At 65.6% G+C, this 27,841-nt stretch overlaps 4 protein-coding genes across 8 annotated transcripts in view; all 4 read left to right on the plus strand.

Moving 5' to 3' along the window:
* Nucleotides 1-78: 78 nt before the first annotated feature.
* On the plus strand, nucleotides 79-11,359 carry RECQL4 (RecQ like helicase 4). 3 transcript variants are annotated; one of them, XR_012659338.1, is made up of 24 exons: nucleotides 79-295; nucleotides 763-796; nucleotides 1,205-1,314; nucleotides 1,885-2,028; nucleotides 2,291-2,967; nucleotides 4,413-4,512; nucleotides 4,941-5,070; nucleotides 5,289-5,408; nucleotides 5,714-5,860; nucleotides 5,934-6,026; nucleotides 6,155-6,291; nucleotides 6,450-6,533; nucleotides 6,713-6,901; nucleotides 6,991-7,173; nucleotides 7,301-7,490; nucleotides 8,180-8,419; nucleotides 8,952-9,089; nucleotides 9,348-9,513; nucleotides 9,606-9,735; nucleotides 9,913-10,085; nucleotides 10,193-10,379; nucleotides 10,515-10,683; nucleotides 10,833-10,941; nucleotides 11,046-11,359. XR_012659338.1 is itself a non-coding variant. In XM_075085988.1 (24 exons), exons 1-24 carry the CDS (start codon nucleotides 188-190, stop codon nucleotides 11,165-11,167), a joined length of 3,939 nt encoding a protein of 1,312 aa, XP_074942089.1. In that variant the 5' UTR covers nucleotides 83-187; the 3' UTR covers nucleotides 11,168-11,359. The 3 variants fall into 3 exon arrangements, 2 of the variants coding, with proteins under 2 accessions (XP_074942089.1, XP_074942090.1); XM_075085988.1 differs by having other exon boundaries at nucleotides 83-295; nucleotides 8,180-8,457; nucleotides 10,515-10,704; XM_075085989.1 differs by having other exon boundaries at nucleotides 85-295; nucleotides 8,180-8,457.
* An 831-nt stretch (nucleotides 11,360-12,190) lies between these two features.
* Nucleotides 12,191-16,287, plus strand: LOC142053826 (uncharacterized). 2 transcript variants are annotated; one of them, XM_075085994.1, is made up of 11 exons: nucleotides 12,191-12,357; nucleotides 12,484-12,578; nucleotides 12,704-12,989; nucleotides 13,092-13,619; nucleotides 13,691-13,851; nucleotides 14,155-14,440; nucleotides 14,523-14,683; nucleotides 14,758-15,043; nucleotides 15,143-15,303; nucleotides 15,375-15,660; nucleotides 15,763-16,287. In XM_075085994.1, exons 2-11 carry the CDS (start codon nucleotides 12,494-12,496, stop codon nucleotides 15,914-15,916), a joined length of 2,394 nt encoding a protein of 797 aa, XP_074942095.1. In that variant the 5' UTR covers nucleotides 12,191-12,357; nucleotides 12,484-12,493; the 3' UTR covers nucleotides 15,917-16,287. The 2 variants fall into 2 exon arrangements, with proteins under 2 accessions (XP_074942095.1, XP_074942096.1); XM_075085995.1 differs by having other exon boundaries at nucleotides 12,192-12,578; nucleotides 13,092-13,252; nucleotides 13,334-13,619.
* A 600-nt stretch (nucleotides 16,288-16,887) lies between these two features.
* Nucleotides 16,888-23,722, plus strand: LOC142053827 (alanine aminotransferase 1-like). 2 transcript variants are annotated; one of them, XM_075085996.1, is made up of 10 exons: nucleotides 16,888-17,130; nucleotides 18,277-18,366; nucleotides 18,634-18,742; nucleotides 18,864-18,997; nucleotides 19,088-19,331; nucleotides 19,402-19,481; nucleotides 19,547-19,680; nucleotides 19,762-19,933; nucleotides 20,017-20,172; nucleotides 23,558-23,722. In XM_075085996.1, exons 1-10 carry the CDS (start codon nucleotides 16,903-16,905, stop codon nucleotides 23,702-23,704), a joined length of 1,494 nt encoding a protein of 497 aa, XP_074942097.1. In that variant the 5' UTR covers nucleotides 16,888-16,902; the 3' UTR covers nucleotides 23,705-23,722. The 2 variants fall into 2 exon arrangements, with proteins under 2 accessions (XP_074942097.1, XP_074942098.1); XM_075085997.1 differs by lacking the exon at nucleotides 20,017-20,172.
* Nucleotides 23,723-27,813: 4,091 nt separating this feature from the next.
* Nucleotides 27,814-27,841, plus strand: part of DGAT1 (diacylglycerol O-acyltransferase 1) — a 6,625-nt gene continuing 6,597 nt past the window's right edge. The window contains 1 exon segment of the mRNA XM_075085817.1: nucleotides 27,814-27,830. Coding sequence (XP_074941918.1) covers nucleotides 27,814-27,830 — 17 coding nt within the window.

Raw genomic sequence — 27,841 nt, forward strand, 5'->3', positions numbered from 1 at the left:
GAAGGCGTGCCCAAAGCCGCACCTCCCCTACGCCAGCGCTTCTCACCCCGTCTATTGGTTTCTGGTGCTGTCCGTCACTGCTCCCTCCCTTCCCATTGGGCGAGGCGCGGCGGGAGCGGGAGGTTCGCTCTCCCGCCGCTCTGAGGTCCGGACGCCAGGGTCCCCCCGCGGGGGGCGGCCGGAGCCTATGGAGCAACCTTCTCCGGTCCTTATGGAGCGACAGCGGGAGCTGAAAGTCCTGCTGAAGCGGTGGGAGGCGGCCTTCCTCCGGGAGCGGCGGAGGAAGCCCAGCCAGGTGCGCAGGGTGGGGGCGAGGCCTGTGGGATCGGGCCCCTTTTCCCTCAAGATCGGGCCCCTTTTCCCTCAAGATCGGGCCCCTTTTCCCTCAGGATCGGGCCCAATTCCCCGGGACCGGGGTCTTCTGCCTCAGGATCGGGCCCCTTTTTCCCCGAAACCACGCCCCTCCCGCCCCCCAAACCTCACCTCTTCATCCCTTTTTCTATCGGTAAAGCCGAGAGAGGCTCCCCCTTGGTAGGGCCCGGCCGTATTTGCATAAGCTCCATCTTATCCCTAAGGAAATCACGGCAGAACAGACACCCCGCAGCCAGGAGCAAGCTCAGCGCTGCCCCGACCGCAGTTTTCCTTAAAAAAACCCCTAAACCAGCAAAAAAAACCCCAGCCCTCTTGCTCTACAGCATCAAAAAACGACAATAATTCGCTCCGTATCCTGAAATAACGATTTCTGATGCGTTTGCCTTGCAGGCCGACATCCAAGCAGCTCCGGAGGAGACCAGACGTGAGTGCCACCCCTGCCTGGGGGGGTATTTTAGGTCCTACCCCCACCCCAGGGGGTTATTTTAGGTCCCACCCCCACCCTGGAGGGGTATTTTAGATCCTACCCGCACCCCAGGGGGTCATTTTAGGTCCCACGCCCAACCTGAGGAGGTATTTTAGGTATATTAGGGGGTATATTAGGGTCCAACCTGCACCCTGGGGGGGATATTTTAGGTCCTATCCCCACCCCAGAGGGGGTATTTCAGGTCTCCCCACACCCCGCGGGGGTATTTGGGTGCTGCCGGGATGGTTTTACATTGGGGTAGGGGGTCTTTGGTGGCGTGTGTGGATGGTTCCTAGTGTGGGAATCACTGGGGTTTTCCGGTAAGTACCAGATACGCCAAAACCCAGCCTTGGCAATGTGTCACAGGGCTCTACAAGGAGTACAAGATGCTCAAGCAGCAAAGCGAGGGGTCGGATCCCTCCCAGCTGAGCCCCTCCTGCCATCCAGCAGCCCAGGAGACCCCAACCACGGAGCAGGTACCGGAGAAACCCCCCCTTCTGCCTTGGGTTTTCTCTGGGGGAGCCTTAAACCCCCCAAGATTTGCCCTCGCTGCAAGCACTTTCTGCTTTGTCCTTTGCTTCAGACAAAGCCCTGTTCCCCCCACCTGTTTATAAGGGGGTTTATTTGATTTTTGCGGGGAAACCTGTTTAATTAGCACCATAAAACGCCTGTTTTTGGCTTTGTGGATGAATAACACGCCCCAAACGGGGTGGATAAGGAAGCTGAGGGGGTTCAGCAGCAGCGGGGGTGATGAAAGCACTGGCTTATTTTAAACCAACCTCTTAACGAGGTCGAGCCAACCCCTGCGCTTGGGGTGAGGCGGTAAATACCCCAGGACTGCGTTTTTCACCCCAAAACGCGCAGGTTGCGCCGAAAGACGCTGCAGTGCGATAACATCGTGCTTCTTTTCCACCTCCTTTTTCCTCTTGGAGATACCGTAGCTCGCCTTCGTGATAGGATTTGCGGGTTTTTGATTTAAAAGTTTGGATTTAGGAGGGTTTGGGGATTCAACGGTTTGGATTTAATGGTTTGCGGTGTCGTTACAGGTGCCGGACTCCGGTTGTTGGGGAGCGCATTTGAACCGGCAACCGAAAACCCCCGGGTTGAGCCACCGCGGCCACGCCGTGCCAAAAGCCTCGGCTCAGTACTATGGCATGAAGCTGAAATCCAACCTGGGATCTGCCGGCAAGGTCGGGGCTGGCCGGGGATTGGTGCTGCGGCGCGAAACTTCTTTTATTCACCTTTTTATTCCCCGCTCTGGCCACTCCAAAATGGCAGATGGAGCCCCCCGAAATGTCGGCCGCCTCCTGCCGGAGCCCCCCACCCTGTTCGCAGAGTGGGGGAGCTGGGCGCGGGGAGCACCCGCAGCCGCTGGCCCCGATCGATTCGGAAGCAGGGTGCAGAGTTTCGGAGGATGATCTGACCCCAGTCTGTCCTTCTCCCTGTCCGCAGGAGACACCCCTGACCCCACGGAGGACCCCGATTTCCAGGAAAACCCTGGCTCTCCCCAAATTTCAGGCAAATTTGGAAAGCGGTGACAAATCCGTGGCGCCAGCAGAGGCTTTGCAGAGTGAGGGAGGCGAGGCGGGAGATCTCCTCCTTCCTCCCTCGGTGTCAGGAATAGCCCCCATCATCCTCTCTTCGGGGTTGAAGCCCCCCCTGCCACCGCCGAATAAATTCCAGCGTCTGAAGCGGACAGTGGCGCAGAGACTGGGCTCGCTGGATCCTGCCTGGCTGCGGCGGTGCCAGGGGACGCCGGGGGACGAAGGGACGACGCCGGATGCCGGGGGAGAGATCGGACGGACCCTTCTGGAGCGGGAGGATGGCAGTGGGGGACTGTCGGTGGGAGATTCCGGGAGGAAAAGGCCACGTGGTGACGGAGACAGTGGAGATGGAGATGGTGGAGGCAGCGTGGCAGCTCCTGCGAAGCTCAGACGGTGCCGCCGAGACTCGGCCAAGGGAGCGTTTGGCGCTGCCAGCGGGCTGAAGCAGAGCGAGGAGGAGGAGGAAGAGCATGTGGCAGCCCAAAAGGAGAGCAAGAAGGTGTCAGATCCCTCAGAAAACCTCCTGGGGGAGGTGGAGGAGGAGGAGGAGAAGCCCAGATCCACCCGCAGAGCTGTTGCGGCCAGGTAGGTCCTGCCGGTGTGCCGGCAGTGCTGCCGGCCGCTCTGCCGGGCTCCCGGCGAGGGAGTTGCTGCAGCCCTTCGGGTCCCGGCCCTCACTGGCGTTTCCTCTTGGAAACAAACCCGGTAATTAAACAGAAGCAAACGCAGGCTGTGGCAATGCCTCGCGGTGCTCGAAAACACCAGAATGTGGTTGGAAAAGGACTCTGGAGGAGCCAAGGGGGCTTTTTCTTATCGGTTTCTATAAATAATGAGCTGCTTTTTCCCTGATTCCTCCTTTTTTGCATTAAGCTGGGAGTTTTTGGTGGGGAAGGAATAAGTTTTGGGGGTTTTTAGCCTGGTTTTCTTATATAATTACACCCCGCATGCTTTCCACTTCCCCCCGAGCGTCTGCGTCACTTTTGGTCACGTTCAAGGGGTGAAAGATTTAGAGATGATTTCCCTCCAAGCCGTTTTGAGGGGCTCTGCCCACTCTGACAGGATCACAGAATCCCAGCTTGGAAGGGACCTCAGGGATCATCTAGTCCAACCTTTCTAGGAAGAGCCCAGTCTAGACAAGACGGCCCAGCGCCCTGTCCAGATGACTCTTGAAGGTGTCCAACGTGGCCGAGCCAACCCCTTCCCTGGGGAGATTATTCCAGTGGTGACTGTCCTCACTGTGAAAAATTTCCCTCTGGTGTCCGATCGGAATCTCCCCAAGAGCAACTTGTGTCCTTTCCCCCTTGTCCTCGCCATGGGACTCCATGTAAAAAGGGAGTCTCCATCTCCTTTGTAGCTGCCCCTTAAGTGCTGGTACACGGGGCTGAGATCCCCTCTGAGCCTCCTTTTCTCAAGGCTGAACAAACCCAGTTCTCCCAGCCCATCCTCGTACGGCAGCTTCCCAGTCCTCTGATCATCCTGGTGGCCCTTCTCTGGACCCCTTCCAGCCTGGCCACATCCTTTTTGTACAGCGGGGACCAGAACTGTGCACAGCACTCCAGGTGTGGCCTGACAAGCACTGAGTAGAGTGGGATAATGACTTCTTTCTCTCTGCTGGCGATGCCCTTTTTGATGCAACCCAGCATCCTGTTGGCCTTCTTGGCCGCAGCAGCCACTGTTCGCTCATGTTGAGCTTTCTGTCCACCAGGACCCCCAGGTCCCTTCCCACAGAGCTGCTCCCCAGCCAGGTGGGTCCCAGTCTGTGCTGCACTCCCGGATTATGTTTTCCCATGTGCAAGATCTTACGCTTGTCCTTGTTGAAGTTCATAAGGTTCTTGCTGGCCCACTCCTCCAGCCTATCCAGATCTCCCTGCAAAGCAGCTCTCCCTTCTGGAGTGTCTGCTCCCCCACTCAACTTGGTGTCATCTGCAAACTTCACCAGGCTGCACTGGATGCCGTTATCCAGATCACTTATAAAGATGTTGAATAGCATTGGGCCCAGTATCTCTCTCCACCCTCTCTCCCCCCCTCAGAGCACCTCCGCAGAGAGGCGGCAACTTCGTCAGGCTTAACCTGAAGAAGAAATCTCACGTCCGAGGACACGCCCTGCGGGGAAATGGCCTTCGCAAGCAGGTAACGGCCGGCCCGCCGCTGCCTCGGCGCTGCTGAGCCGCGCCGGTTCTTTCAGTTTCCGTATTTTACCTTTTAGTTAATTTATTTGGGGGAGGGGGGTTGAGTCCCCGCGCAGGAGAGCGGTGCGGGCTCAGCTCCCCGCCCTTCCCGCTCCCGCCTGACTCCTCAGCCTTTCAGCCTCAGCTCTGCACCAAAAACCCAGGATTTTTTAGATATCTCCCCTTTAATTAATGTGAAATCCTTTGGGATCATTCCCGGTGGAGGCAACCATCAGCTGGGAAAAAATCACCTTTATTTTTTTAAAGCTTGGCGTGTTTACCCAGCGCTTTGGCAAAAGCCCCCGTGCCGGGGTGAAGTAAAACGCGCTTTTATACACTTTTATTTCTAATAAAAGTATGAAAAGAACCGGGGACGGTCCCACTTCGCAGGTGCGGAAGCAAAAGTGGCAGAAAAAAGCGGAGTGGTTCGGAGGAGGCGGCGGATCCACCAACCGAAGCTCGGACGTCTGCTTCAGGTGCGGCGGGACGGGGCACTGGGCGTCGGCGTGCCAGGGCCGAGGTAAGGATCCCGTGCGCCGGATTACGGAGTTTTCGGCAAAGCCGTGAGACGGGTTCGGATCCAGCCGTGCTGGGGGTGGGGGGAAGCCTGGGAATTTCCCACCTCCCCGGGGCTTCTCTCCGCTGTCGGCTTGAGGATTTTCAGGGTTCATAACTTGTGGGAAGAGGGTGAAAAGATGAGGCGGTTTCTTTATGATGGGACCTGCTTTTCGCCTGCAGAGCCGGCTGCCGGCCTGCTGCCGGAGGAGAGCGGCCACGCCAGTGAAGAGGAGGAGGCTCCCCTGCCCACGCTGGAAGAAGTGGCTCGCAGGACCAACACCGTCTACCGAGAGCTCTGCGGTGAGGCCCTGCGGCTTGCCGGGCAGCCGGCTTGCCTCGCTCTCCACTGACACGCTGTGGCTGGCTCCGGGATGAACTCCTGGAGACGTGGAATCGTTTCCTTTTCCCCGTGGGAAGTTTGTTTGCGCTCCCGGGAGGGTTCGCCGGGGATCCAAAGGCGCTTTTGGATGCGTCTCCTCTGGGAACGCCGGCCTAAAATACCGGCAGGCTCTCACCGCGCTCACTCCCGCGTGGGGGTGGGTGGGCGTGCAGGTGGGCAGGAGAAGCAGCCCGCGGGTCCCGACGGCTGCCTTCATCCCCAGCAGAGAGCGGAGGCGGCAACCAGGCAAGATCGGAGAAGCTTTCGGAAGCGACAACTTACCTGGATGTGCAGAGGCCGGCGTACGAGCCGCCCACTCCCCCAGCGCCCGTGGAGCCCCTCTACAGCCCGGGGCCGGAGGGGAAGGTGCGAGGTACGCTCCGAGCGGGGCCGGGTGGCTTCGACTCCTCTGCGTTCCCCCTAATTCCGTGTCCTTCCTGCTGCAGAGACCCCGGAGGAGGTGTTTGAGGCTCTGAAGGCGTTGGGCTACAGCTCCTTCCGCCCGGGCCAGGAGGTGGCCGTCATGAGGATCCTCTCTGGTGGGTTTGTTCCCCGCCCTGCCCCCCAACATCCCTTCCTCGGCGGGGTTTGTGGTCCCCGTGATCCCCTCCCATGCCGGGTGGCCAGATTGTCCCCAATCCGAGTCCCCAACCCCTCCTTCTGCCAGGTCTGTCCACGCTGGTGGTGTTATCGACGGGGATGGGGAAGTCCCTCTGCTACCAGCTCCCCGCTTACCTCTACCACAAGCGCTCCAAGTGCATCACCTTGGTCATTTCCCCGCTGGTGTCCCTGATGGATGACCAGGTACGGAGCGGATATCCCAGTTTTTCACCCCAAATCCCTGCAGGGACGCCACGGGGTGCTGCAGTTAAAGGCTCGCCTGCAGCCGAAACGCGGAGGTGGGTAACCAAGGGGGTTCCCCCCCTCCAAACTACCGGAGGGGTGATGGGCTTCGCTTCTAGGTCTCGGGGCTGCCACCGTGCCTGAAGGCCGTCTGCATCCACTCCAACATGAGCAAAGCCCAGCGGGAAGCGGTGATGGAGAAGGTGAGAGAGTGCGGGCTCCGAAATCTCCAGGGAAAACCGTGTACACGGGCGTCCCGGCGCTACCGATCCCGGTGAGGCCGGTGCTGGTGCCGTTCCCCTGGGAGAGCGGATAAAATCCCCCCCCTTGTGCCGCTCTCCTCCCTGATCCGGTGCTCCCGGATCCGGTGTTCCCGCTGCAGGTGAGGCAGGGCGAGGTACAGGTGCTGCTTCTATCCCCCGAAGCCCTGGTCGGCGGAAACGGATTCGGATCTGGCTGCCTGCCCTCCGCCGATCGCCTGCCGGCCGTGGCCTTCGCCTGCATCGACGAAGCTCACTGCGTCTCCGAGTGGTCCCACAATTTCCGTCCCTGCTACCTGCGGCTCTGCCAGGTGTGAGGGAGGAAGGCGGGGAACGCATCCCGAGGGGGAAACAGACATATATTTTGCCCCCCACCCCCCTCACCCCGTTTTCTCGGCAGGTGCTCCGGGATCGCCTGGGCGTGCGTTGCTTCCTGGGGCTGACGGCCACCGCCACCCTGACCACGGCGCGGGACGTGGCCCAACACCTCGGCGTCCCGGCGGAGGAAGGGATAGCGGTTCGCTCCGCCGCCGTGCCCCCGAACCTGCGCCTCTCCGTCTCGATGGAGCGCAACAGGGATGAGGTAGGGACGAGGATGGGCCTGGAGAGATGGGATTTGGTGCTGTGATGCTGGATTCGGGGTGGATCCTGTAGGAGGGAAGATCCCCCAGCCCTTTTGGGGGGATCCTCACCCCCTTCTCTGCCCGCAGGCCCTCATCTCCCTGCTGCGGGGCGAGCGTTTCGGGTGCTTGGACTCCATCATCATCTACTGCACGCGGCGGGAGGAGACGGCTCGCATCGCGGCACTCGTCCGCACCTGCCTCCAAGGAATGCCGCTCAGGGAACCCGCCGGAGCCACGGAGCCGGAGCCGGGCGCTGCCAGGAGGAAGAAAGGCAAAGGTAGGTGGCAACGGCATCGCTCTCCGGAAGGAGCGCGAGCCCGAAACGTCCACGGCGGGATGGAGAATCCCTGGGGAACGCGCTGCGCTTGCGGGGCTCTCCACGGATTGTTTCTGCCTCTATCGGTCGCTTCGCCCCGGCGGCGGCGAAGCGTTTTTCTGCCCCCGCCTGCTTTAAAGCCGGGCTTTTGATTTTTCTAGCGACGGCCGATAACAACGGCTACTTATTAGCTGTTGTTAATCAAGGCTTGACGCCGGGTTTAGCCCGCGGGGAGCCTTCATTGAACAGCTCTGTGTGATTTTCACTCCCAATAAAGACTCGGAGTCTTTATTTTTCCCTTCAAAACCCGCAACGGTGGGTCCGTGGGCGAGCGCTGGAAGCGTTTGGCCCCGGGGATCCTCTCCCTCGCCTGCTTTGTTTGCCGAAGCCGGCTGAGCTCGTGTCACCCTGTTTTTCCAAACCAGCCAGGGCTTGATGACTTCTGGCAGCTAACGAGGAGCGCGCGGCCCTTTGAGGAGCAGCAGCCCTGCTCCGGCCTGCAGCACCCCCTCCCCGGGGCTGATCTCTGCCCACGCAGGGTTTCCTGCCGTTTGCCGCTCATTTCCATCCCCGATTTAATTATCTGTGCTCCCACCGACCAAAATCACTGATTAAATACCATCAAAGCCTCTCTCCCCGCTTTCTTTCAGCAAAAAAAAGCGCCCGCCCCCCGCTGAAGTGGATCGCGGACGCTTACCACGCCGGCCTGTCGGCTGCCGAACGCCGCCGCGTCCAGACCAGCTTCATGAGCGGTCAGTTACGCGTGGTGGTGGCCACGGTGGCTTTCGGCATGGGGCTGAATAAATCGGACGTCCGCGGCGTCGTGCATTACAACATGCCCAAGAATTTTGAGAGTTACGTGCAGGAGATCGGCCGAGCAGGGCGAGACGGTGAGCCGGCTCACTGCCATCTCTTCTTGGACCCCGAGGTAGGGCCTGCCGGCGGGGTCATGGCGGGTTTTCTCCTAGATTTTGGAGCTTTTCCCCTAAATTCTTGGGATTTTCCTCTTAATTCTGAGGGGGTTTCTCCTAAATTTGAGGGTTTTCTCCTAATTTGGGGGATTTTCCTCTTAAATTTGGGGATTTTCCTCTTAAATTTGGGTCTTTTCCCCTGAATTTGGGGGCTTTTCCCCTAAATTTGGGGATTTTCCCCTAAATTTGGGGGTTTTCATCTTAATTCTGGGGGATTTTCCTCTTAATTCTGGGGAGTTTTCTCCTAAATTTGGGGGTTTTCCCCCTAAATTTGGGGGCTTTTCCCTTAAATGTGGGGATTTTCTCCTAAATTTGGGATTTTCTAAATTTGGGACTTTTCCCCTAAATTTGGGGCCTTTTCCTCTTAATTTGAGAGTTTTCCCTCTTAATTTTGGGGGTTTTTCCCCTAAATTTTGGGGCTTTTCCCCGAGGCTCACCACTGCCTCCCCAGGGCCAGGATCTCCACGAGCTGCGGCGCCACATTTATGGCGACACGGTGGATTTTTACACTGTGAAGAAGCTGGTGCAGAAGGTTTTCTCTCCCTGCAAGTGCCTGGAGCTGCATCAGAAACACCAGGATGTCGTCAGGGTGAGGAAGGGACCGAGGGCCCCGCTCCCGTGGCCTTCCCAGCTTCTTGACTCATTAAGTAACGAGCTTAACGTGGTAGAAAATTGTTGGGTGGCCGCGTCGGGGAGCTAAATGGGTCGGGGGAACCCCAGAGCTGGGGCGAGGTGAGTGGCGGTGTCGGAGCCGGGCAGGAGAGCGGTTGGGATGTCCCAAAAGGAAGGCAGGAACCCGCTCGTCCTCTAACCGGTGCCGCCGTGCGGCGTGACGTGGCCCTCGCAGGTCGGGGAGGTGGACGACGCCGAAATGGCCGAGCTTTTGGAGGAGGAAGAGGAAGACAGCGGCGGCGGCGGCGTGACGAAGCAGAGCAGGCAGCGGGTGTGCTACAAGCACGAGCGGGCCATCCCCATCCAACAAACCGTGGAGTCCTTGGACATACGGGAGGAAGGTGAGGGGGTGGAATCGGCCTTGAGCGAGGCCGACGGAGGTCCCGAAGGGGATTGGGATGCCTCGGCAGCTCCCCGCTCTCCTCCCTTGCAGGGATCGAGACCCTCCTGTGCTACCTGGAGCTGCACCCGCGGCGCTGGCTGGAGCTGCTGCCTCCCACCTACTCCTCCTGCCGCCTGCTGTGCTACGGGGGACCCCGGCAGCTCCGCGCTGCGGCACGGAGGTTAGAACGGCACCGCCGTGAACGCCACGGCCTTCCCCGTGCCAGGGGAGAGCCCCCGCGGTGTGCTCTGTGCCGGGTGGGAGCTGCTCCGTAACCCCCCTCCGGGCTCTGTCGGGAGGTGAAAAGCGGGCTCCGAACCACGGCGGCAGCGGGTTTCTGGGCATCTCCTGCCCTCAGCTCTCCCGCCATCGCCGTCTTCCTGGCCCGGGAGCGCCTGGCAGGGAGGGACCACAGCAATGCCAGCTCCTTGGAGTTCGACGTGGTCTCGCTGAGCGACTCCATGGGTTGGGAGGTGACGCTGGTGAAACGCGCCCTGCGCCAGCTCCAGTGGGATCCGCGCTTACGGCAAGGTACCGCCATCCCCTCGTAGGTTTTTAGCAGGGGCAAGAGGGAAACCCCTCCTGCACCGCCGGCAGCGGCGGGGTGCCAGGACAACCAGCTTTTTTGGTGCCTTCAGACGGCCGCGGTGAGGGGAAAAGCGGGATCCTGGTGGAGTTTGGAGAACTGTCCTTCCACCTACGTGCCTACGGTGACCTCACCGACCTGGAGCTGGACTCCGTCTGCGACTTCCTCCACCAGAGGGTGGTGGCCAGGGAGAAGGCGGCTCTTGGCCAGCTCCGCGCCTGCTTCCAGGCTTTCCGGAGGTGAGCATGGGTGCAAAAGACCACCCCAACCCCTGTAGCCCCCTCTGTGCGGTGGCCCCATGGTTGCCCACCCTCCCTCCCAGTTTGGGAGCAGTTGTGATAATGGGAAGGGAGGAGGTTGACGCTGGGGCGCAGCGTGGCCTTCCAGACCTGCGGCCCTCACCCTGCGGATGAGGAAGAGGAGAGGAGCTCCTCCCTGAAGGCTCTGCTCAGCAACTACTTTGAGGAGGAGCCCACTGGCGAGCAGGCTGAGCGCAGCCACGAGGAGGAGGAGGAGGAAGAGGAAGATCTCAGCGATGCTAAAGTGAGAAAATCCACTTTTAATGTGAGCTGCTTCAGGCTCTGACCCTCGGCCGGGATTTCCGATACCCAGCAGCTCCAGGGACGGGTTTGGGGTGAGGAAGAGGACGGATGCAGCTCACGCCCGGCCCCACCATGTCCTTTCCTTCGCAGCTGCGGGACTGCGAGAGCCAGATCCGCGCCGACATCCGCCATTTCCTCGCCATCCGCCAGGACGAGAAGTTCTCTGGCAGAGCCGTCGCCAGGATATTTCACGGCATCGGTAGGAGAAGAGATGGGGGCGACCGGGTGCCGGATTGGGTTTATTCCACCCGGTTTCCACCGCCTTCCCCCTCCCCTCTTAATCGGGGGCTTCTCTCCCCGCAGGCAGCCCCTGTTTCCCCGCCCAAATTTACGGCCGCGATCGCCGGTTCTGGAGGAAATATCTCCCCTTTGACTTCCACCGCCTCGCCCGCCTGGCCGCCGAGGAGATCCTGGCCAGCAGGTGAGGGCGGGACGTCACCGTGACCCCCAGCGGTCATGTCACCCCCCTGCCAGCTGTTGTCACCCCACCGAGGACCAGCTTGGGCCAAGTGTCGCCTCCGGCGGTGCTGCCGGCGCTGTGCCTTTCCCCATGCCGGCAGGGATTTTTATCTGGACTTTATAAAGAATTAATAAAGGCCGCTGACCTTTAACCCCCCGCCCCTGCCTACACTTTGCTGCCTGCGCCTGGGGAACCAATCGGCTGTGGGTGACCCCTCCTCCGCAGTGTTGTTACCACGGCAACGTCGGGGCGGGGGTCTGTTGCCATGGGGATGGGCAGGGGGCTGTCGCTGGCAAAGGTGAGGGTGTCGCGGTGGTGATGGGGGGTCCATCGCCATGCCAATACGGGGGTTGTCACCGTGGGGAGGTAGGAGGTGGGTCACCATGGCGAGGGCAGGGGTAGGATGACCATCGCTGCGGCACCCCGAGGGTGCCGCCGGCCCGTCCCTGTCCTCACCGCGCCCAGGACAGCCGGGCGCCACCGCGGCTCTGGCGCCCTGCCCGCACCCTGCCCGCGCCGCCCCGGCGAGCAGCCGCACAGGGCGCCGGCGAGGAGCCAGAGCAGCCGGCCCCGGCGCTGCCATCCTCCTTTCCAGCCAAAACTGGGCGCTCTTCCCCCGGCACCCAGCTCCTGGGGGCGCCCCAGGGAGGATGAAGCCCTTCCTCCTACCAAAACCAGTTTGATTTTCACCACCGGCAGCGCTCGGATAACCGAAACCATCCCAGTAGGGTTGCGAGGTGGAAACTGGTTTCCAACCGAAGAACTTCACGCCCCAGTCTCCTCCTGGCACTGGGCTCCCACGGGACGTGCTGTCTCCCTCCCCAGCGCGGCGGCGGCCGCTGTTCGGGCACGTCACGCCGCAGCGGCACCCGACCGGCGTTGCCAAAACCTTTTATAAAGGGTGGAGCTGGGGGCTGAGCCGGTGCCACCCCCGAGGGCCTCCTCCATCCCTCTGCCGCCGGCTCCAGAGGAAACCCTGGCCGGTAAAAGCCGAGGGTTGGCCGCTCTGCCGGAGTTTTCCTCCTCATCCTCTTCCCTTTAGGTTTTCCTGGCGCCGCGCCGGAGCAGGGAGGCGGTGAGGGTGTGCCGGCGGCCGGAGCATCGGGGAAAGCCCCGCGGGGACTCTCAGGCTTCCCCTCACCAGCGCGTCTCGTGGTAAGCGCTGACGGCGAGACCCACGGGAGCCGGTGGGCTCGGGGTACACCCAGGGAGCGGGTGGGGACCCTCTCCCCGTGGCAGGACCCTCTCCCCGGGGCTCAGGGTGCTCCCCGCCTGCCGCAGCCCCCACGCCATGGCCCTGCCCTGGGCTCTGCTGCTGCTCGGCGAGGTCCTGGCGCAGGACGCGGCCGCCCAGGGCTGCCTCCTCCCGCCGGCCGGTGAGTCCCAACCTTTCACCTTTCCTCGCCGGTGGGAGCATCCACGAGGTCGCTCCCGGTGGGGCGAAGCCTCACCGGGACGCCGCGGTGATGGGCTAACCCCCTCCCCCTCCAACTTTTGGCAGCTTATAACGCGGCACTGGGGCGTCCGGCCAGCCAGTCGTCCATCTTTCCCAACATCAGCATCGCCGCCAACGCGGTGGACGGGAACCGGGACGGCGTGTGGCAGCACGGCTCCTGTGCCCGCACGCTGACGGAGCGGGAGCCGTGGTGGAGCGTGGACCTGGGCGGCCGCCGTGCCGTGGCGGCCGTGGTGGTGAAGAACCGGCAGGATTGCTGCTGGCACCGGCTGCGGGGGGCGCAGGTCCACGTCGGGGACGCGCCGGCCGAGCGCGGCAGGGACAACCCCATGTGAGCCAAAAAACGGGGTGTTTTTGGGGGGGCCGAAGTGGGGTGCATTGCCGCGCCGCTGCCGCCAGCGTCTCCTGAGCCCTGTTTCTTCCTCCCTGGCAGCTGCGGCGTCATCACGGACGCCGGCCCCGGGTCGCTCAGCACCATCTGCTGCCACGGGCTGCCCGGTCGCTACGTCTCCATCCTCATCCCCGGCCGGGTGGACACGCTGGTGCTGTGCGAGGTGGAGGTGGTGCTGCAGGGCTGCCTCCCCCTGCCCGGAGGTGAGGGGCTCGCGGTGGGGAGCCAGCGGGTCGGCAACCGGAGCCGGCAGCCTCGTGCCACGCTCTCTCCGGTAATTCCAGCCCCCAACGTGGCTCGGGGCCGCGCCGTTGCCCAGTCGTCCACGTTGAACGTCATCAGCTTGGCCGCCAACGCCGTGGACGGGAACGGCGATGCCGACTGGGAGCGTGGCTCCTGCGCCCACACCGAGAAGGAGCCGGAGCCGTGGTGGCGCGTGGACCTGGGCCGTCGGCACGCTGTCTACGCCGTCGCCGTCACCAACCGGCGCGACTGCTGCTGGGAGAGCCTCCTCGGCGCCCAGGTCCATGTCGGGGACTCCCTGGCTGACCACGGCAAGCGCAACCCCGTGTGAGTGGGTGCCCCTACCCCGGCACGGCACTCCCCCGCCGGCCGTAGCCGTGACGGTTCCCTCCCGGCAGCTGCGGGACCATCTTGGACACCGGCCCCGGCTCCACCAGCACCGTCTGCTGTAACGGGCTGCCAGGGCGCTACGTCACCGTCATCATCCCCGGCCGGGAGGATTTCCTCGTGCTTTGCGAAGTGGAGGTGACGGTACAGAGCTGCGTCCCCCCGCCCGGCGGTAAGGGCCAAAAGGACCCCCACCGGCAGGAAGCCGGCACGTGCCGGGTGGCCACCGGGAAGCACCGATCTCCCCGAGCCCTGCGGAGGGGTGATTCGGTCCCTGCAGCGCTGGGGGAAATGGGGGTCCCAGGGATGTCACAGGTGTCCCTGAGCTGGTGGCACGTCGGTGTGCCAGGGTGCGGCGTGGGAGAGCCCGGAGGGTGGGGGGTGGACAGTCCCCAGCTCTGTGCCCGTGGGGCGATGCCCAACCGCGGGGTCACAGCGCCTGGAGCCGGCGTCACCATCCCACGGCGTTCCCCAGCCCAAAACCTGGCCCTGCGGCGCCCGGCGGCACAGTCCTCCACAGCCGGCCGCGCCGGCAGTGCCATCAACGCCGTGGACGGGAACCGGGACGGAAACTGGCAGCACGGCTCCTGCTCTCAAACCGAGAGGGAGCCAGAGCCGTGGTGGACAGTGGACCTGGGCCGGCGCCACGCCGTGGCGGCCGTGGTGGTGAGGAACCGCCTGGACTGCTGCTGGCACCGGCTGAAGGGCGCCCGCGTCCACGTCGGGGACTCCCTCGCCGGCCACGGCACCAATAACCCCGTGTGAGTGCCGCCGCGCTGGCCCCACGGTGCGCGGCTGCTTTGGCGCTTGCCCGCCCTCACCCCCGTCCCCCCGTCCCTGCAGCTGCGGCACCGTCACGGACACCGGCCCCGGCTCCGCCAGCACCGTCTGCTGCCGCGGGCTGCGCGGCCGCTACGTCACCGTCGCCGTCGCCGGCCGGGAGGAGCGGCTGAGCCTGTGCGAGGTGGAGGTGGTGGAGCAGGGCTGTGCCGCGCCGCCCGGGGGTGAGTGAGCCGAGGGCGGACACTGGGAGGGGTGTTTTGGGGACGCGTCACCCCCGGCCCGGTTGTCTCCGCAGCCCAGAACGTGGCGCTGGGCCGCCCGGCCGCCCAGTCCTCCGTGCTGGACCCCAGCAGCAGCGCCGCCAACGCCGTCGATGGGAACCGGGACGGCAACTGGGAGCAGGGCTCCTGCGCCCACACCGCGGAGGAGCCGGAGCCATGGTGGCGCGTGGATCTGGGCCGTCGGCACGCCGTCTACGCCGTGGTGGTGAAGAACCGCCACGACTGTTGCTGGGAGAGCCTGAAGGGCGCCGAGGTCCGTGTCGGGGACTCCCTGGTCGACCGTGGCCGCCGCAACCCCGTGTGAGCCTCAAACCCGTCACCACCGCCGGGACTACGCTGGTTCATCCTCCTCCTCCCTCTCCTGGCACGTCCTGAACCCCGTTTCTTCGTCCCCGGCAGCTGCGGCGTCATCACGGACGCCAGCCCCGGTTCGCTCAGCACCGTCTGCTGCCACGGCCTTCGCGGTCGCTACGTCTCCATCCTCATCCCCAACCGGGAGGACGCGCTGGTGCTGTGCGAGGTGGAGGTGATCCGGCAAGGCTGCTCCCCGCTGCCCGGAGGTGAGCCGCCGGCAACCCCCCCACCACCACCCCCCCAGCACCCACCCACACCCACCCCGTGGTCTTCATAGCCCCCAATGTGGCGCGGGAGCAACGGGCGACGCAATCCTCCACCTCCAACGATTCCGGCGTCGCGTCGAAGGCGGTGGACGGGAACCGGGACGGCGTGTGGCAGCGCGGCTCCTGCAGCCACACGCGGCGAGAGCGGGAGCCGTGGTGGAGCGTGGACCTGGGCGGCCGCCGCGCCGTGGCGGCCGTGGTGGTGAAGAACCGGCAGGATTGCTGCTGGCACCGGCTGCGGGGGGCGCAGGTCCACGTCGGGGATGCGCCGGCCGAGCGCGGCAGGGACAACCCCATGTGAGCCAAAAAACGGGGTGTTTTTGGGGGGGCCGAAGTGGGGTGCATCGCCGCGCCGCTGCCGCCAGCGTCTCCTGAGCCCTGTTTCTTCCTCCCTGGCAGCTGCGGCGTCATCACAGACGCCGGCCCCGGGTCGCTCAGCACCATCTGCTGCCACGGGCTGCCCGGTCGCTACGTCACCGTCACCGTCCCCGGCCGGGAGGAGCAGCTGGCTCTCTGTGAGGTCGAGGTTTACACCGTCCTCCCCGAACTCTGAGGGGGTTTCGGGTGGGGGGAGAGCGGCACTGTGGTAGGGTGTGTGCCCCCTTCCCGGGCCAAGGGGACTCTGTGGGGTGTCTGGCCGGATCCGGCCCCACCGGCCACCCCTCGGGCCCCCCCGGTGTCGCAGTCACCCCAGTAAACGTTGCCGTGGGTCACCCCCCGACCCGTTTGCCGTTTGGGCCTTTCCTTGGGTGCCCACCAGGGCAGTGGGGTGACGGGGACAGGGGACACGGGACAAGGCGAGGAGGCATCTCCCTTCACCCCAGCACCCCAGTCCCCCCCAGCACCCCACTCCCCCCCACCCCTGGGTGGTGGGGCGCCCGAAGTCGCTCCCCGGGGCCGGCGCCACCCCAGCCACTGCTGGCAGAAGGGGACAGGGGGCTGCAGGGCTGGGGGGACAAGGGAGGGGACGGTCACCCTGTGCTGTGGGGGTCCCATGTCTCCAGGGCGCCCCAAGCCCCATGGTGCCCCACGAGGGACCCCGTGTCCCCTGTCCTCCCAGGGTCCCGTCTCCCCAGGACCCCTCTTGACCCCAGGACTCCCCATACCACAGGCTGCCCCACATGTCCCTGGGGTGGCTCCTGTCCCCAGGGTGCCCCAGTGCCCCATGTCCCCAAGATGCCCCATAGTCCCATGTCCCTGGGATGGCCCCTGTCCCCAGCTCGCCCCACTCCCTGGGGGCCTGCACCCCTGGGGTCCCCCCGTTCCCACCTCCCCGTCCCCTGGGCGCTCACCGGGGCCCAGCGCAGGTTCCTGGGGGCACCCACAGGCTCTCCTGGGGCACCCCATGGCAGCGAGCACCCCAGGGATCATGGGGGCACCCATATGGGCTCTCCTGGGACACCCTAAAACCCACCCAGGCCCCCCCCAAACACCCTATAAGCTATGCCAAGGGTGACGCCAAGCTCACCGCGGTGCCCCGTGTCACCCGTGCCACGTGGCAGGAGTTGGGCGCAGGGGGACAGACAGGGACAGGAGGGCATGCCGCGCTCTGCCGAGTCCCTAACCATTAACCCAGGTCCCCTCCCTGTCCCGGGGCCGCGCTCGCCCGCGGCTCTGGCTCCTGCCCCCGCCATGGCGGCGGATGGCTCCTCGGGGGGCACCGGCCTCCCCCCGTCTCCGGTGAATCCCGGCAGCCGGCACACGCCGCCGTCCCCACTGCAGCTGCTGCTTGAGCGGGCTACTGCCATCGAGGAGGAGCTGGCCCAGGTGAGGGACCTGCGGGTCCCCACGGCCACCGAGGGATCCCCATGGCCACCGAGGGATCCCCACGGCCACCCAGAGCCCCACGGGTCCCCACGGCTACCCAGGGACCCCATGGCCACCGAGGGATCCCCACAGCCACCCAGAGCCTGGCAGGTTCCCATGGCCACCCGAGGACCCCCACGGCCACCCAGAGCCCCACGGGTTCCCACAGCCACTGAGGGATCCCCACGGCCACCCAGAGACCCATGGATCCCCACGGATCCCCACGACCACCCAGAGCCCCACGGGTCCCCACAGCTACCCAGGGACCCCCATGGCCACGGAGGGATCCCCACGGCCACCCAGAGCCCCACAGGTCCCCACAGCTACCCAGGGACCCCCATGGCCACCGAGGGATCCCCACGGCCACCCAGAGCCCCACGGGTCCCCACGGCCACTGAGGGATCCCCACGGCCACACAGAGCCCCATGGATCCCCACAGCCACCCAGATCTCCATGAGTCCCCACAGCCACCCATGGATCCCATGGCCATTCAGGGACCCCCACGGCCACCCAGAGCCCCACAGGTCCCCATGGCCACTGAGGGATCCCCACAGCCCCCCACAGGCTCAAATCCCCATGGATCCCCACAGGCCCCCCAGGCCCCATGTCCCCACAGATCTCCATGAGTCCCCAAGGGTCCCCACAGACCCCCCAGGTCCCACGTCCCCGAGGGTCCCCACAGGTCCCACGTCCCCATGGGTCCTCACAGGCCCCCACAGGTCCTATGTCCCCAAGGGTGCCCACAGGTCCCACGTCCCCATGGGTCTCCACAGCCCCCTCCAGGTCCCATGTCCCCAAGGGTCCCCACAGGCCCCATGCCCCCATGGGTCCCCACAGCCCCCCCCAGGCCCCACGTCCCCACGGGTCCCCACAGCCCCCCACAGGTCCCACGTCCCCACGGGTCCCCACAGCCCCCCCCAGGACCCATGTCCCCACAGGATGGTTCCTACGCTGGGGTCCCCCCTCTATCAGGGTGCCCTGGGATGCTCTGGAGTGCCCTCCCCCCCCCCAGCCATGTCCCCTGGGATTCAAGGGTGGGGGACAATGCGGGGGGGGGGACGACGGACACAGGACGGTGTCCCCGCTGAGCCAGCTCCTGTCCCCAAGGGCAAGAAGAAGCCCTTCACCGAGGTGACCCGCTGCCATTCGGGGGACGCGGTTGCCGCCGGCCGCCAGCCCCTCACCTTCCTCCGGCAGGTAACAGGGAGCCCTGCGGGTGCCGGCACTTTGGGGGGTGCCCCCCCAGCTTGGACCCCACCCCACAGCCATGGGGGGTCACTGACCATCAATCCAGGTGCCACCAAACCAGATGTGGGGCACAGCTGGAGCCATGACCCTCAGCATCCCCCGCCCCCCCCCGACCCCCAGCACGCAGGGGTTGGGTTTGGGGGGGGGGGGGGCCAGATCCTGACCCTGGGTGCGGGGGGGTGGTGGCGGGGTGGGGGTGGGGGGCGATCCCCACAGGTGGCCGCCGTCTGCGCGTACCCCGAGCTTCTGGGTGCCGAGTGTGTGCCGGCGGACGCCAAGCGGCGCGCGGGCCTGATCCTGCGGCACCTGCAGGGCGGCAGCCCAGGTACGGCGGGGGACGGGCCCGCTGTGATGGCGGCGGTGGGAGGGGGGGGTCCCCAACCTCACGGATGGGGAGAGGGACACGGAGGGTTTGCCGGATTCGGTGACGCCGGCTCTGTCCCCAGGGGCGTACAACCTGGAGTACGTCATGGACACGGTGACCGAAAAGGTGGCGCGTTACCTGGAGCAGAGGGACGGCGGCATCCCCAGCGACCCCCGCTGCGTCGTCCCCTGCGGTGGCACCGCGGCGGCCGTGGTGGTGAGCGCGGCGCGGGGCCCAACGGCGGCACCTCCGCGGCCGCGGGGGCACCGAGGAGCCTCCAGCCGCGACGACGGCTCTTCCCGGCAGGACGCGGTGTCGCTGGTGGTGGACGAGTTGGCGGCGTGGCCGACGGGCGTGCTGGTGCCGACGCCGGGGCCCCGGCTCCACGTGGCGGCGGCGGCGTTGGCGGGCGCCGTGGCCGTGCCGTACCCGCTGGACGAGGAGCAGGGCTGGGCCGTGGCCGGCGGTGCGGTGCGGCGGGTGCTGCGGCAGGCGAGGGCGACGTGCCACCCCAAGGTGCTCTGCGTCATCAACCCCGGGGACCCCACGGGTGAGTTTTTTGGTGTCCCCGTGCTGCGGGTTCCCCACGTGGCAGGACACGAGTGGGGTCCCCCCGGCAGGGCACGTGCTGAGCCGGCAGAACATGGAGGACATCATCCGGCTGGCGGCCGAGGAGAACCTCCTGCTGCTGGCGGATGAGGTGGGTGCCATTTGGGGCTGGGGGTGGCCGCACCCCGGCTCCCCTTGAGCCCGTGGGTGCCGCAGGTGCTGCAGGAGCAAGCCTTCCTCCCCGGCCGCCCCTTCCTCTCCTTCAAGCGGGTGCTGTGGGAGATGGGTGCCCCACTCGCCTCCACCGTCCAGCTCATCTCCTTCTACTCTCTCTCCAAGGGCACTGGGGGGTGAGTACCGACCCCCAAACCCCCCCGACTCCCCCCAAAAACCCCCCTTTTCCCACCCCCTCCACCCTGCTGCTCCCCCAGGGGCGGTTACCGGGCGGGTTTCTTCGAGCTGCACAACATCGACCCGAGCGTCCTCAAGTGTTTCTACACGTGGGGGATGTCGGTGTATCCCCCCATCCTGGGGCAGGTGATGCTGGACGCAGCCATGGACCCCCCGCTGCCCAAGGAGCCCTCGGAGACGGCTTCTGAGGAGGTGGGTAACGCCGGGTGCCCCCCACCACGCTCCGGCCGGAAGAGAGACGGGTGCTGGGCACCCAATCCCCATCCCCACCCCAGCACGGGCAGGGGCTGCGCCGTGACCTGGCCCGCAATGCCCGGCTGGTGCAAGAAGCGCTGGGTGGAGCCCCCGGTATCCGCTGCCAGCCCGTGCAGAGCGGCCCCCGCGCCTTCCCCCGCGTCCAGCTCCCGCCCCGCGCCCTGCGCCGGGCCCGGGTGAGCGCCCGGGGCACGGGGAGCGGGGCACGGGGGGACCCCAGGGGTGCGGGGCCCCAGGGGGTGGGGCGTGCTAGGGACAGGAGCCGTCCCAGGGACGTGGGGCAGCGTGGGAGTGTGGGGGACCCTGTGGCGTGGGGTGTCCTGGGGATACGGGCTGTCCTGGGGACATGGGGTCTCCTGGAGACTTGGGGTGTCCCGGGGACTTGGGGTATCCTGGGGACATGGGGTCTCCTTGAGACTTGGGGTGTCCTGGGGACACGGGGTCTCCTGGAGACTTGGGGTGTCCTGGGGACATGGGGTGTCCTGAGGACATGGGATCCTGGAGACTTGGGGTGTCCTGGGGACTTGGGGTGTCCTGGGGACATGGGGTATCCTGGGGACATGGGGTCTCCTGGGGACTTGGGGTATCCTGGGGACTTCGGTGTCCTGGGGACGTGGGGTATCCTGGGGACATGGGGTGTCCTGGGGACATGGGGTCTCCTGGGGACTTGGGGTATCCTGGGGACTTCGGTGTCCTGGGGACGTGGGGTATCCTGGGGACATGGGGTGTCCTGGGGACTTGGGGTATCCTGGGGACATGGGGTATCCTGGGGACATGGGGTCTCCTGGGGACTTGGGGTATCCTGGGGACTTCGGTGTCCTGGGGACGTGGGGTATCCTGGGGACATGGGGTGTCCTGGGGACATGGGGTCTCCTGGGGACTTGGGGTATCCTGGGGACTTCGGTGTCCTGGGGACGTGGGGTATCCTGGGGACATGGGGTGTCCTGGGGACTTGGGGTCTCCTGGGGACTTGGGGTATCCTGGGGACTTCGGTGTCCTGGGGACGTGGGGTATCCTGGGGACATGGGGTGTCCTGGGGACATGGGGTGTCCTGGGGACTTGGGGTCTCCTGGGGACTTGGGGTATCCTGGGGACTTCGGTGTCCTGGGGACGTGGGGTATCCTGGGGACATGGGGTGTCCTGGGGACTTGGGGTGTCCTGGGGACGTGGGATCCTGGAGACTTGGGGTCTCCTGGGGACATGGGGTGTCCTGGGGACATGGGGTATCCTGGGGACATGGGGTGTCCTGGGGACTTGAGGTGTCCTGGGGACATGGGGCATCCTGGGGACATGGGGTGTCCTGGGGACATGGGGTGTCCTGGGGTCTTGGGGTATCCTGGGGACATGGGGTATCCTGGGGACATGGGGTCTCCTGGGGACTTGGGGTATCCTGGGGACTTCGGTGTCCTGGGTACGTGGGGTATCCTGGGGACATGGGGTATCCTGGGGACATGGGGTGTCCTGGGGACGTGGGGTATCCTGGGGACATGGGGTCTCCTGGGGACATGGGGTGTCCTGGGGACATGGGGTATCCTGGGGACGTGGGGTATCCTGGGGACATGGGGTCTCCTGGGGACATGGGGTGTCCTGGGGACTTGGGGTGTCCTGGGGACATGGGGTATCCTGGGGACATGGGGTCTCCTGGGGACTTGGGGTCTCCTGGGGACATGGGGTGTCCTGGGGACTTGGGGTATCCTGGGGACATGGGGCATCCTGGGGACACGGGGTCTCCTGGAGACTTGGGGTATCCTGGGGACATGGGGTGTCCTGGGGACTTGGGGTGTCCTGGGGACATGGGGTGTTCTGAGGAGATGGGATCCTGGAGACTTGGGGTCTCCTGGGGACATGGGGTGTCCTGGGGACATGGGGTCTCCTGGAGACTTGGGGTGTCCTGGGGACTTGGGGTATCCTGGGGACATGGGGTCTCCTGGGGACTTGGGGTCTCCTGGGGACATGGGGTCTCCTGGGGACGTGGGGTATCCTGGGACTTGGGTGTCCTGGGGACTTGGGGTCTCCTGGGGACTTGGGGTATCCTGGGGACTTCGGTGTCCTGGGTACGTGGGGTATCCTGGGGACATGGGGTCTCCTGGGGACTTGGGGTATCCTGGGGACTTGGGGTGTCCTGGGGACATGGGGTATCCTGGGGACTTGGGGTATCCTGGGGACTTGGGGTCTCCTGGGGACATGGGGTGTCCTGGGGACGTGGGGTATCCTGGGGACATGGGGTGTCCTGGGGACATGGGGTGTCCTGGGGACTTGGGGTATCCTGGGGACATGGGGTCTCCTGGGGACTTGGGGTCTTCTGGGGACATGGGGTGTCCTGGGGACAAGAGGTGTCCTGGGGAGCTGAGACACCGTGGGAGAAGACAGGGGACATGGGACCCCCTTGTGGGGCACTTTGGGGTTTGGGGTGCACTGGGGACACGGGGGCCCCCACAGCACAGGGTGACCGTCCCCTCCCTTGTCCCCAGGCCTGGGCCTGCAGCCCGATGTCTTCTTCTGCCAGCAGCTGCTGGAGGCGACAGGGGTGCTGCTGGCCCCAGGGAGCGAGTTTGGGCAGCCCGAGGTCACCCACCATGTGGGGTACCCCGGGGTGGGGGCGGGCAGGGTTGGGTGGGGGGGTTGGACGATGGGGGGTGGTGGGATGGCGGGTGGGGGGTCACTCGGGGTTGATGTTTTGGGGCTGGGTGGTGGGTGGCAACGTTGGGGGCTCATGGGATGCAAGGGGAGATGGTTTGGGGTGATGGGAGATGCTGGGAGGGGGGTGGGGGTCTGGGTGGGGCTGGGAGGCTGGGGTTGGGTGCTGGGGGTTGACTGGGGTTGGGGTTGGGACTGGTGGGGTTGGGGATGGGGACTGGTTGCACTGGGAGGTTGGGCAGTGGGGGCTGGTTGGGGCTAAGGTGGGGGTGGGTGTTGGGGGCTGGTTTGGGGTTGGGGGCTGGTGTGGGTTGGGAGATTGAGGCCGGTTGGCACTGGTTGGCACTGGTTGGCACTGGCTGGGTGATGGAGGCTGCTCAGGCGGGTTGGGTGTTGGGGGCTGGTTGGCACTGGGAGATTGGGGTTGAGTGTTGGGGGCTGGTTTGGGTGTTGGGGAGGCTGCAGTTCGGGGTCAGAGGAGGCTGGTTTGGGTTGGGAGGTTAAGGTTGGGTGTTGGGGGATGGTTTGAGTTGGGAAATTGAGGCTGGTTGGCACTGGGTTGTGTGTTGGAGCTGCTCAGGGGCGTTGGGGGCTGGTTGGCACTGGAAGGTTGAGGTGTTGGGGTGGGGTTTGGTTTGGGTGTTTGGGGTTGGGTGTTGGGGGCTGGTTTCAGTGTTGGGGTTGGCTTTGGGGCTGGTGGCAGCAGAGCTTTGGGGTCGGGTTCCAGCGGCACCAGTTGAGGTGGGACAACAGGGGCATCATGGATGACGGGGCAGGAGGGACGGGTGGCCTGGGGTGAGGGTGGGGGTTGCTGGTTGAGCACCACCGGGTTGGGACACCGAGGAGGTTGTTGGGGGGGACAACAGGGCTGGGGGCAGGGTGAACCACCCACGTCCCACCATGTGTGTCGTCCCCCCCACCCAGGCTGTCCCTTGCTGCGCCGGCCGAGACGCTGGAGCGGGTGCTGCTCGCCCTCACCCGCTTCCACGCCGCCTTCCTGCGAGACTTCTCCTGACGTGGGGCGACCCTGGCCTGTGTATGTGTCCCCCCCAAATCCATGACCCCCATTAAATCCCCCGCAGATCACAACTCTCCTCCGCCTGCCCCCCACAACCCCACAGCGAGCCCCGAGGGACCCACGTCATGAGTGCCGGGGGGGGGGTGAGTGCTGGGGGATGGGGGCACCCATGGGTGCCCGGTTGTAGGTGATGCACGGCTCGACCTGGCTGGTCACTACCCGTTATTAGTGGGGTTTCTGAGGGAAGAGCTGGCCCTGCCCGCTGTCCCTGTGTCACACCCCCCCCCAGGGGACACGAGGACAGCGATGGGTGGGGGCGGGACCAGCCTCGGGACACGGGGTGCCCTCGTGTCCCCCCCCCCCCCGCCCCAGAGAAGGCACGAAGAGGTTGAAGGCACCTAAAGACCACCCGGGGCAGGGTCCCGGCCCGCGGCACCCGGGGGTTGGCGAGAGGAGTGTGGGGTGGTGGGCAATGGTTGGGGGGGGGGGGGACGGGCAGCGGGGGGGGGCGGGGGTCCCGGGGTTGGGGAGGGGGTCGCTGGCGTTAGGAGTATTCCTTGACGAACTTGGCGTAGAAACCGCTGAGCTTCTCCAGCAGGACCTGCAGCTTCTCGGTGGGCGGCAGGATGGTCATCCTGGGGTACATGGGGGGCTGGTATCAGGGATGGCGTGCTGACACCCCACAGCATCCCCCTGAACCCCCAAACTCCACATCTGCCCACAACGACCCCTTCTTCACCCTGCACCCAACCCAAGACCCCCCTTCTCCTTCCGTCCTGCACCCCCAGGCCTTGCACCCACCTTCCCTGCCAACCCCAATTGGGGCAGGGGTCTTGGGTGGGGGGGGGTTCCCTACCCTATGACCCGCCCCCCCCCACCTCCAGCCCCAGCGCCCTCCCCAGCACCCATCCCCCGAGCACCCACCGAAAGTGGAAGGTGCCTTCCCGCTGCCCGAACCCGCTGCCCGCACCACGCAGATCCCGTCTCCTCCAGCAGCTTCATGCAGAAGAACATGTCGGGGGCCTGACCCTGCGCCTGCGGGACAGGGCAGGCTCAGCACCACGTGTGGGGCACGGGGGGCTCGGACCCACGGACAAGGCAGGCTCAGCAACACGTGTGGGGCACGGGGGGGCTCAGACCCACGGACGGGGCAGGTCTCAGCACCACATGTTGCAAAAGGCCTCAGTTGCTGCCTGGACCGATCCAACCCAGCCCCACAGTGCCCAGGATCAATCCAGCCCAGCCCCACGGCACCTCGGCGGCGGCCAGGGCGCGGGGCGGCAGCTCGATGCGGGGGAAGGAGTACATGGCGCCCTGGACAGGGTTGCAGTGGATGCCGGGCGCCTGGTTGAAGATCTCCTGGGTCAGCCGGGCCTTGTGCGCCAGGGTGCTGAGCACCGCGTGCTTCTCCTGCCGGGGCAGCCGGGCTGGGGATGTCCCTTCCCCTCCCCTCCCCATCCCCATCCCATCCCCATCCCCATCCCCACCCACCCCATCCCCACCCCAACCCCACCCCCAACCCCAACCCCAACCCCATCCCCACCCCAACCCCACCCCACCCCACCCACCCCACCACCCCCACCCCACCCCACCCACCCACCCCCATCCCCACCCCCACCACCCCATCCCCACCCCATCCCCAACCCCACACCCCCACCCCACCCCCACCCCACCCCACCCCCACCCCACCCCACCCCACCCACCCATCCCCACCCCACCCCCACCCACCCCACCCCACCCCCACCCCACCCCATCCCACCCCACCCACCATCCCACCCCCATCACCCACCCCACCCCACCCCATCCCCATCCCCATCCCCACCCACCCCATCCCCACCCCACCCCATCCCCACCCATCCCCATCCCCACCCCATCCCACCCCACCCCACCCCATCCCCATCCCCTCCCCACCCCATCCCCATCCCACCCACCCCACCCCACCCATCCCCATCCCCACCCCATCCCCACCCCACCCCATCCCCACCCCACCCCATCCCCATCCCCACCCCATCCCACACCCACCCCATCCCCATCCCCACCCCATCCCCCCATCCCCACCCCCCACCCCATCCCCATCCCCATCCCCATCCCCACCCCATCCCCCATCCCACCCCATCCCCAACCCCATCCCCATCCCCACCCCATCCCCATCCCCATCCCCATCCCCATCCCATCCCCCATCCCATCCCCATCCCATCCCCATCCCACCACCCCATCCCCCATCCCCATCCCCATCCCCCATCCCCCATCCCATCCCCATCCCCATCTCCCCATCCCCATCCCATCCCCATCCCATCCCATCCCCATCCCCATCCCCATCCCCATCCCCATCCCATCCCCATCCCCATCCCATCCCATCCCCATCCCCATCCCCATCCCATCCCCATCCCCATCCCCATCCCCATCCCATCCCATCCCATCCCCATCCCCATCCCCATCCCCATCCCATCCCCATCCCCATCCCCATCCCCATCCCATCCCCATCCCCATCCCCATCCCATCCCCATCCCATCCCCATCCCCATCCCCCCATCCCCATCCCCATCCCATCCCCATCCCATCCCATCCCCATCCCATCCCCATCCCCATCCCCATCCCCATCCCCATCCCCATCCCCATCCCATCCCATCCCCATCCCATCCCCATCCCATCCCCATCCCCATCCCCATCCCATCCCATCCCCATCCCCATCCCATCCCATCCCATCCCCATCCCATCCCCATCCCCATCCCCATCCCATCCCATCCCCATCCCATCCCCATCCCCATCCCATCCCCATCCCATCCCCATCCCATCCCCATCCCATCCCCATCCCCATCCCCATCCCCATCCCATCCCCATCCCCATCCCCATCCCCATCCCCATCCCCATCCCATCCCCATCCCCATCCCATCCCCATCCCCATCCCCATCCCCATCCCCATCCCATCCCCATCCCATCCCCATCCCCATCCCCATCCCCCATCCCATCCCCATCCCCATCCCATCCCCATCCCCATCCCCATCCCCATCCCCATCCCCATCCCATCCCCATCCCCATCCCCATCCCCATCCCCATCCCATCCCCATCCCCATCCCATCCCCATCCCCATCCCATCCCATCCCCATCCCCATCCCCATCCCCATCCCCATCCCATCCCCATCCCCATCCCCATCCCATCCCCATCCCCATCCCCATCCCATCCCATCCCCGATCCCCATCCCATCCCCATCCCCATCCCATCCCCATCCCATCCCCATCCCCATCCCATCCCATCCCCATCCCATCCCCATCCCCATCCCATCCCCATCCCCATCCCATCCCCATCCCCATCCCCATCCCATCCCCATCCCCATCCCCATCCCATCCCATCCCATCCCCATCCCCATCCCCATCCCCATCCCATCCCCATCATCCCCATCCCCATCCCCATCCCATCCCCATCCCCATCCCATCCCATCCCCATCCCCATCCCCATCCCATCCCCATCCCCATCCCCATCCCATCCCCATCCCCATCCCCATCCCATCCCCATCCCCATCCCCCATCCCATCCCCATCCCATCCCATCCCATCCCCATCCCCATCCCCATCCCATCCCATCCCCATCCCCATCCCATCCCCATCCCATCCCCATCCCCATCCCATCCCCATCCCCATCCCCATCCCCATCCCCATCCCCATCCCCATCCCCATCCCATCCCCATCCCCATCCCCATCCCCATCCCCATCCCCATCCCCATCCCATCCCATCCCCATCCCCATCCCCATCCCCATCCCCATCCCCATCCCATCCCCATCCCCATCCCCATCCCCATCCCCATCCCCATCCCCCATCCCCCCATCCCCATCCCCATCCCCATCCCCATCCCATCCCATCCCCATCCCATCCCCATCCCCATCCCCATCCCCATCCCCATCCCATCCCCATCCCCATCCCCATCCCATCCCCATCCCATCCCCATCCCCATCCCATCCCCATCCCCATCCCCATCCCCATCCCCATCCCATCCCCATCCCATCCCCATCCCCCCACGCCCCCCCGTACCGCCATGAACAGCTCATAGGACGGCTCCCCGGGCTGGGGCGGGGCCACCACGGCATCCAGGAGGATCTGCCCGGGGACAGGGGGGCAGAGCCGCACCGACACCAGCTTGGCCAACTGCTGCTGCAACCTCGGGATCCATGTTCACCACCTCCACGTACCCGCTGC

Source organism: Phalacrocorax aristotelis, chromosome 2, assembly GCF_949628215.1.
Source record: "Phalacrocorax aristotelis chromosome 2, bGulAri2.1, whole genome shotgun sequence".
NCBI classification, from domain to species: Eukaryota; Metazoa; Chordata; class Aves; order Suliformes; family Phalacrocoracidae; genus Phalacrocorax; species Phalacrocorax aristotelis.

What these genes read in the sequence shown, in the direction of transcription:
- RECQL4 (XM_075085988.1), top strand. Translation starts at nt 188, where the DNA reads ATGGAGCAACCTTCTCCGGTCCTTATGGAGCGACAGCGGGAGCTGAAA. An exon ending in AGCTCCGGAGGAGACCAGAC is followed by an intron (nt 797 to 1,204) that starts GTGAGTGCCACC and finishes AATGTGTCACAG; the next exon opens with GGCTCTACAAGGAGTACAAG. An exon ending in GCTACCTGCGGCTCTGCCAG is followed by an intron (nt 6,902 to 6,990) that starts GTGTGAGGGAGG and finishes TTTTCTCGGCAG; the next exon opens with GTGCTCCGGGATCGCCTGGG.
- LOC142053826 (XM_075085994.1), top strand. Translation starts at nt 12,494, where the DNA reads ATGGCCCTGCCCTGGGCTCTGCTGCTGCTCGGCGAGGTCCTGGCGCAG. An exon ending in CGCGGCAGGGACAACCCCAT is followed by an intron (nt 12,990 to 13,091) that starts GTGAGCCAAAAA and finishes CCTCCCTGGCAG; the next exon opens with CTGCGGCGTCATCACGGACG. An exon ending in CACGGCAAGCGCAACCCCGT is followed by an intron (nt 13,620 to 13,690) that starts GTGAGTGGGTGC and finishes CCCTCCCGGCAG; the next exon opens with CTGCGGGACCATCTTGGACA.
- LOC142053827 (XM_075085996.1), top strand. Translation starts at nt 16,903, where the DNA reads ATGCCGCGCTCTGCCGAGTCCCTAACCATTAACCCAGGTCCCCTCCCT. An exon ending in CCTGCAGGGCGGCAGCCCAG is followed by an intron (nt 18,743 to 18,863) that starts GTACGGCGGGGG and finishes CTCTGTCCCCAG; the next exon opens with GGGCGTACAACCTGGAGTAC. An exon ending in GCGCCCTGCGCCGGGCCCGG is followed by an intron (nt 20,173 to 23,557) that starts GTGAGCGCCCGG and finishes CCCCCCACCCAG; the next exon opens with GCTGTCCCTTGCTGCGCCGG.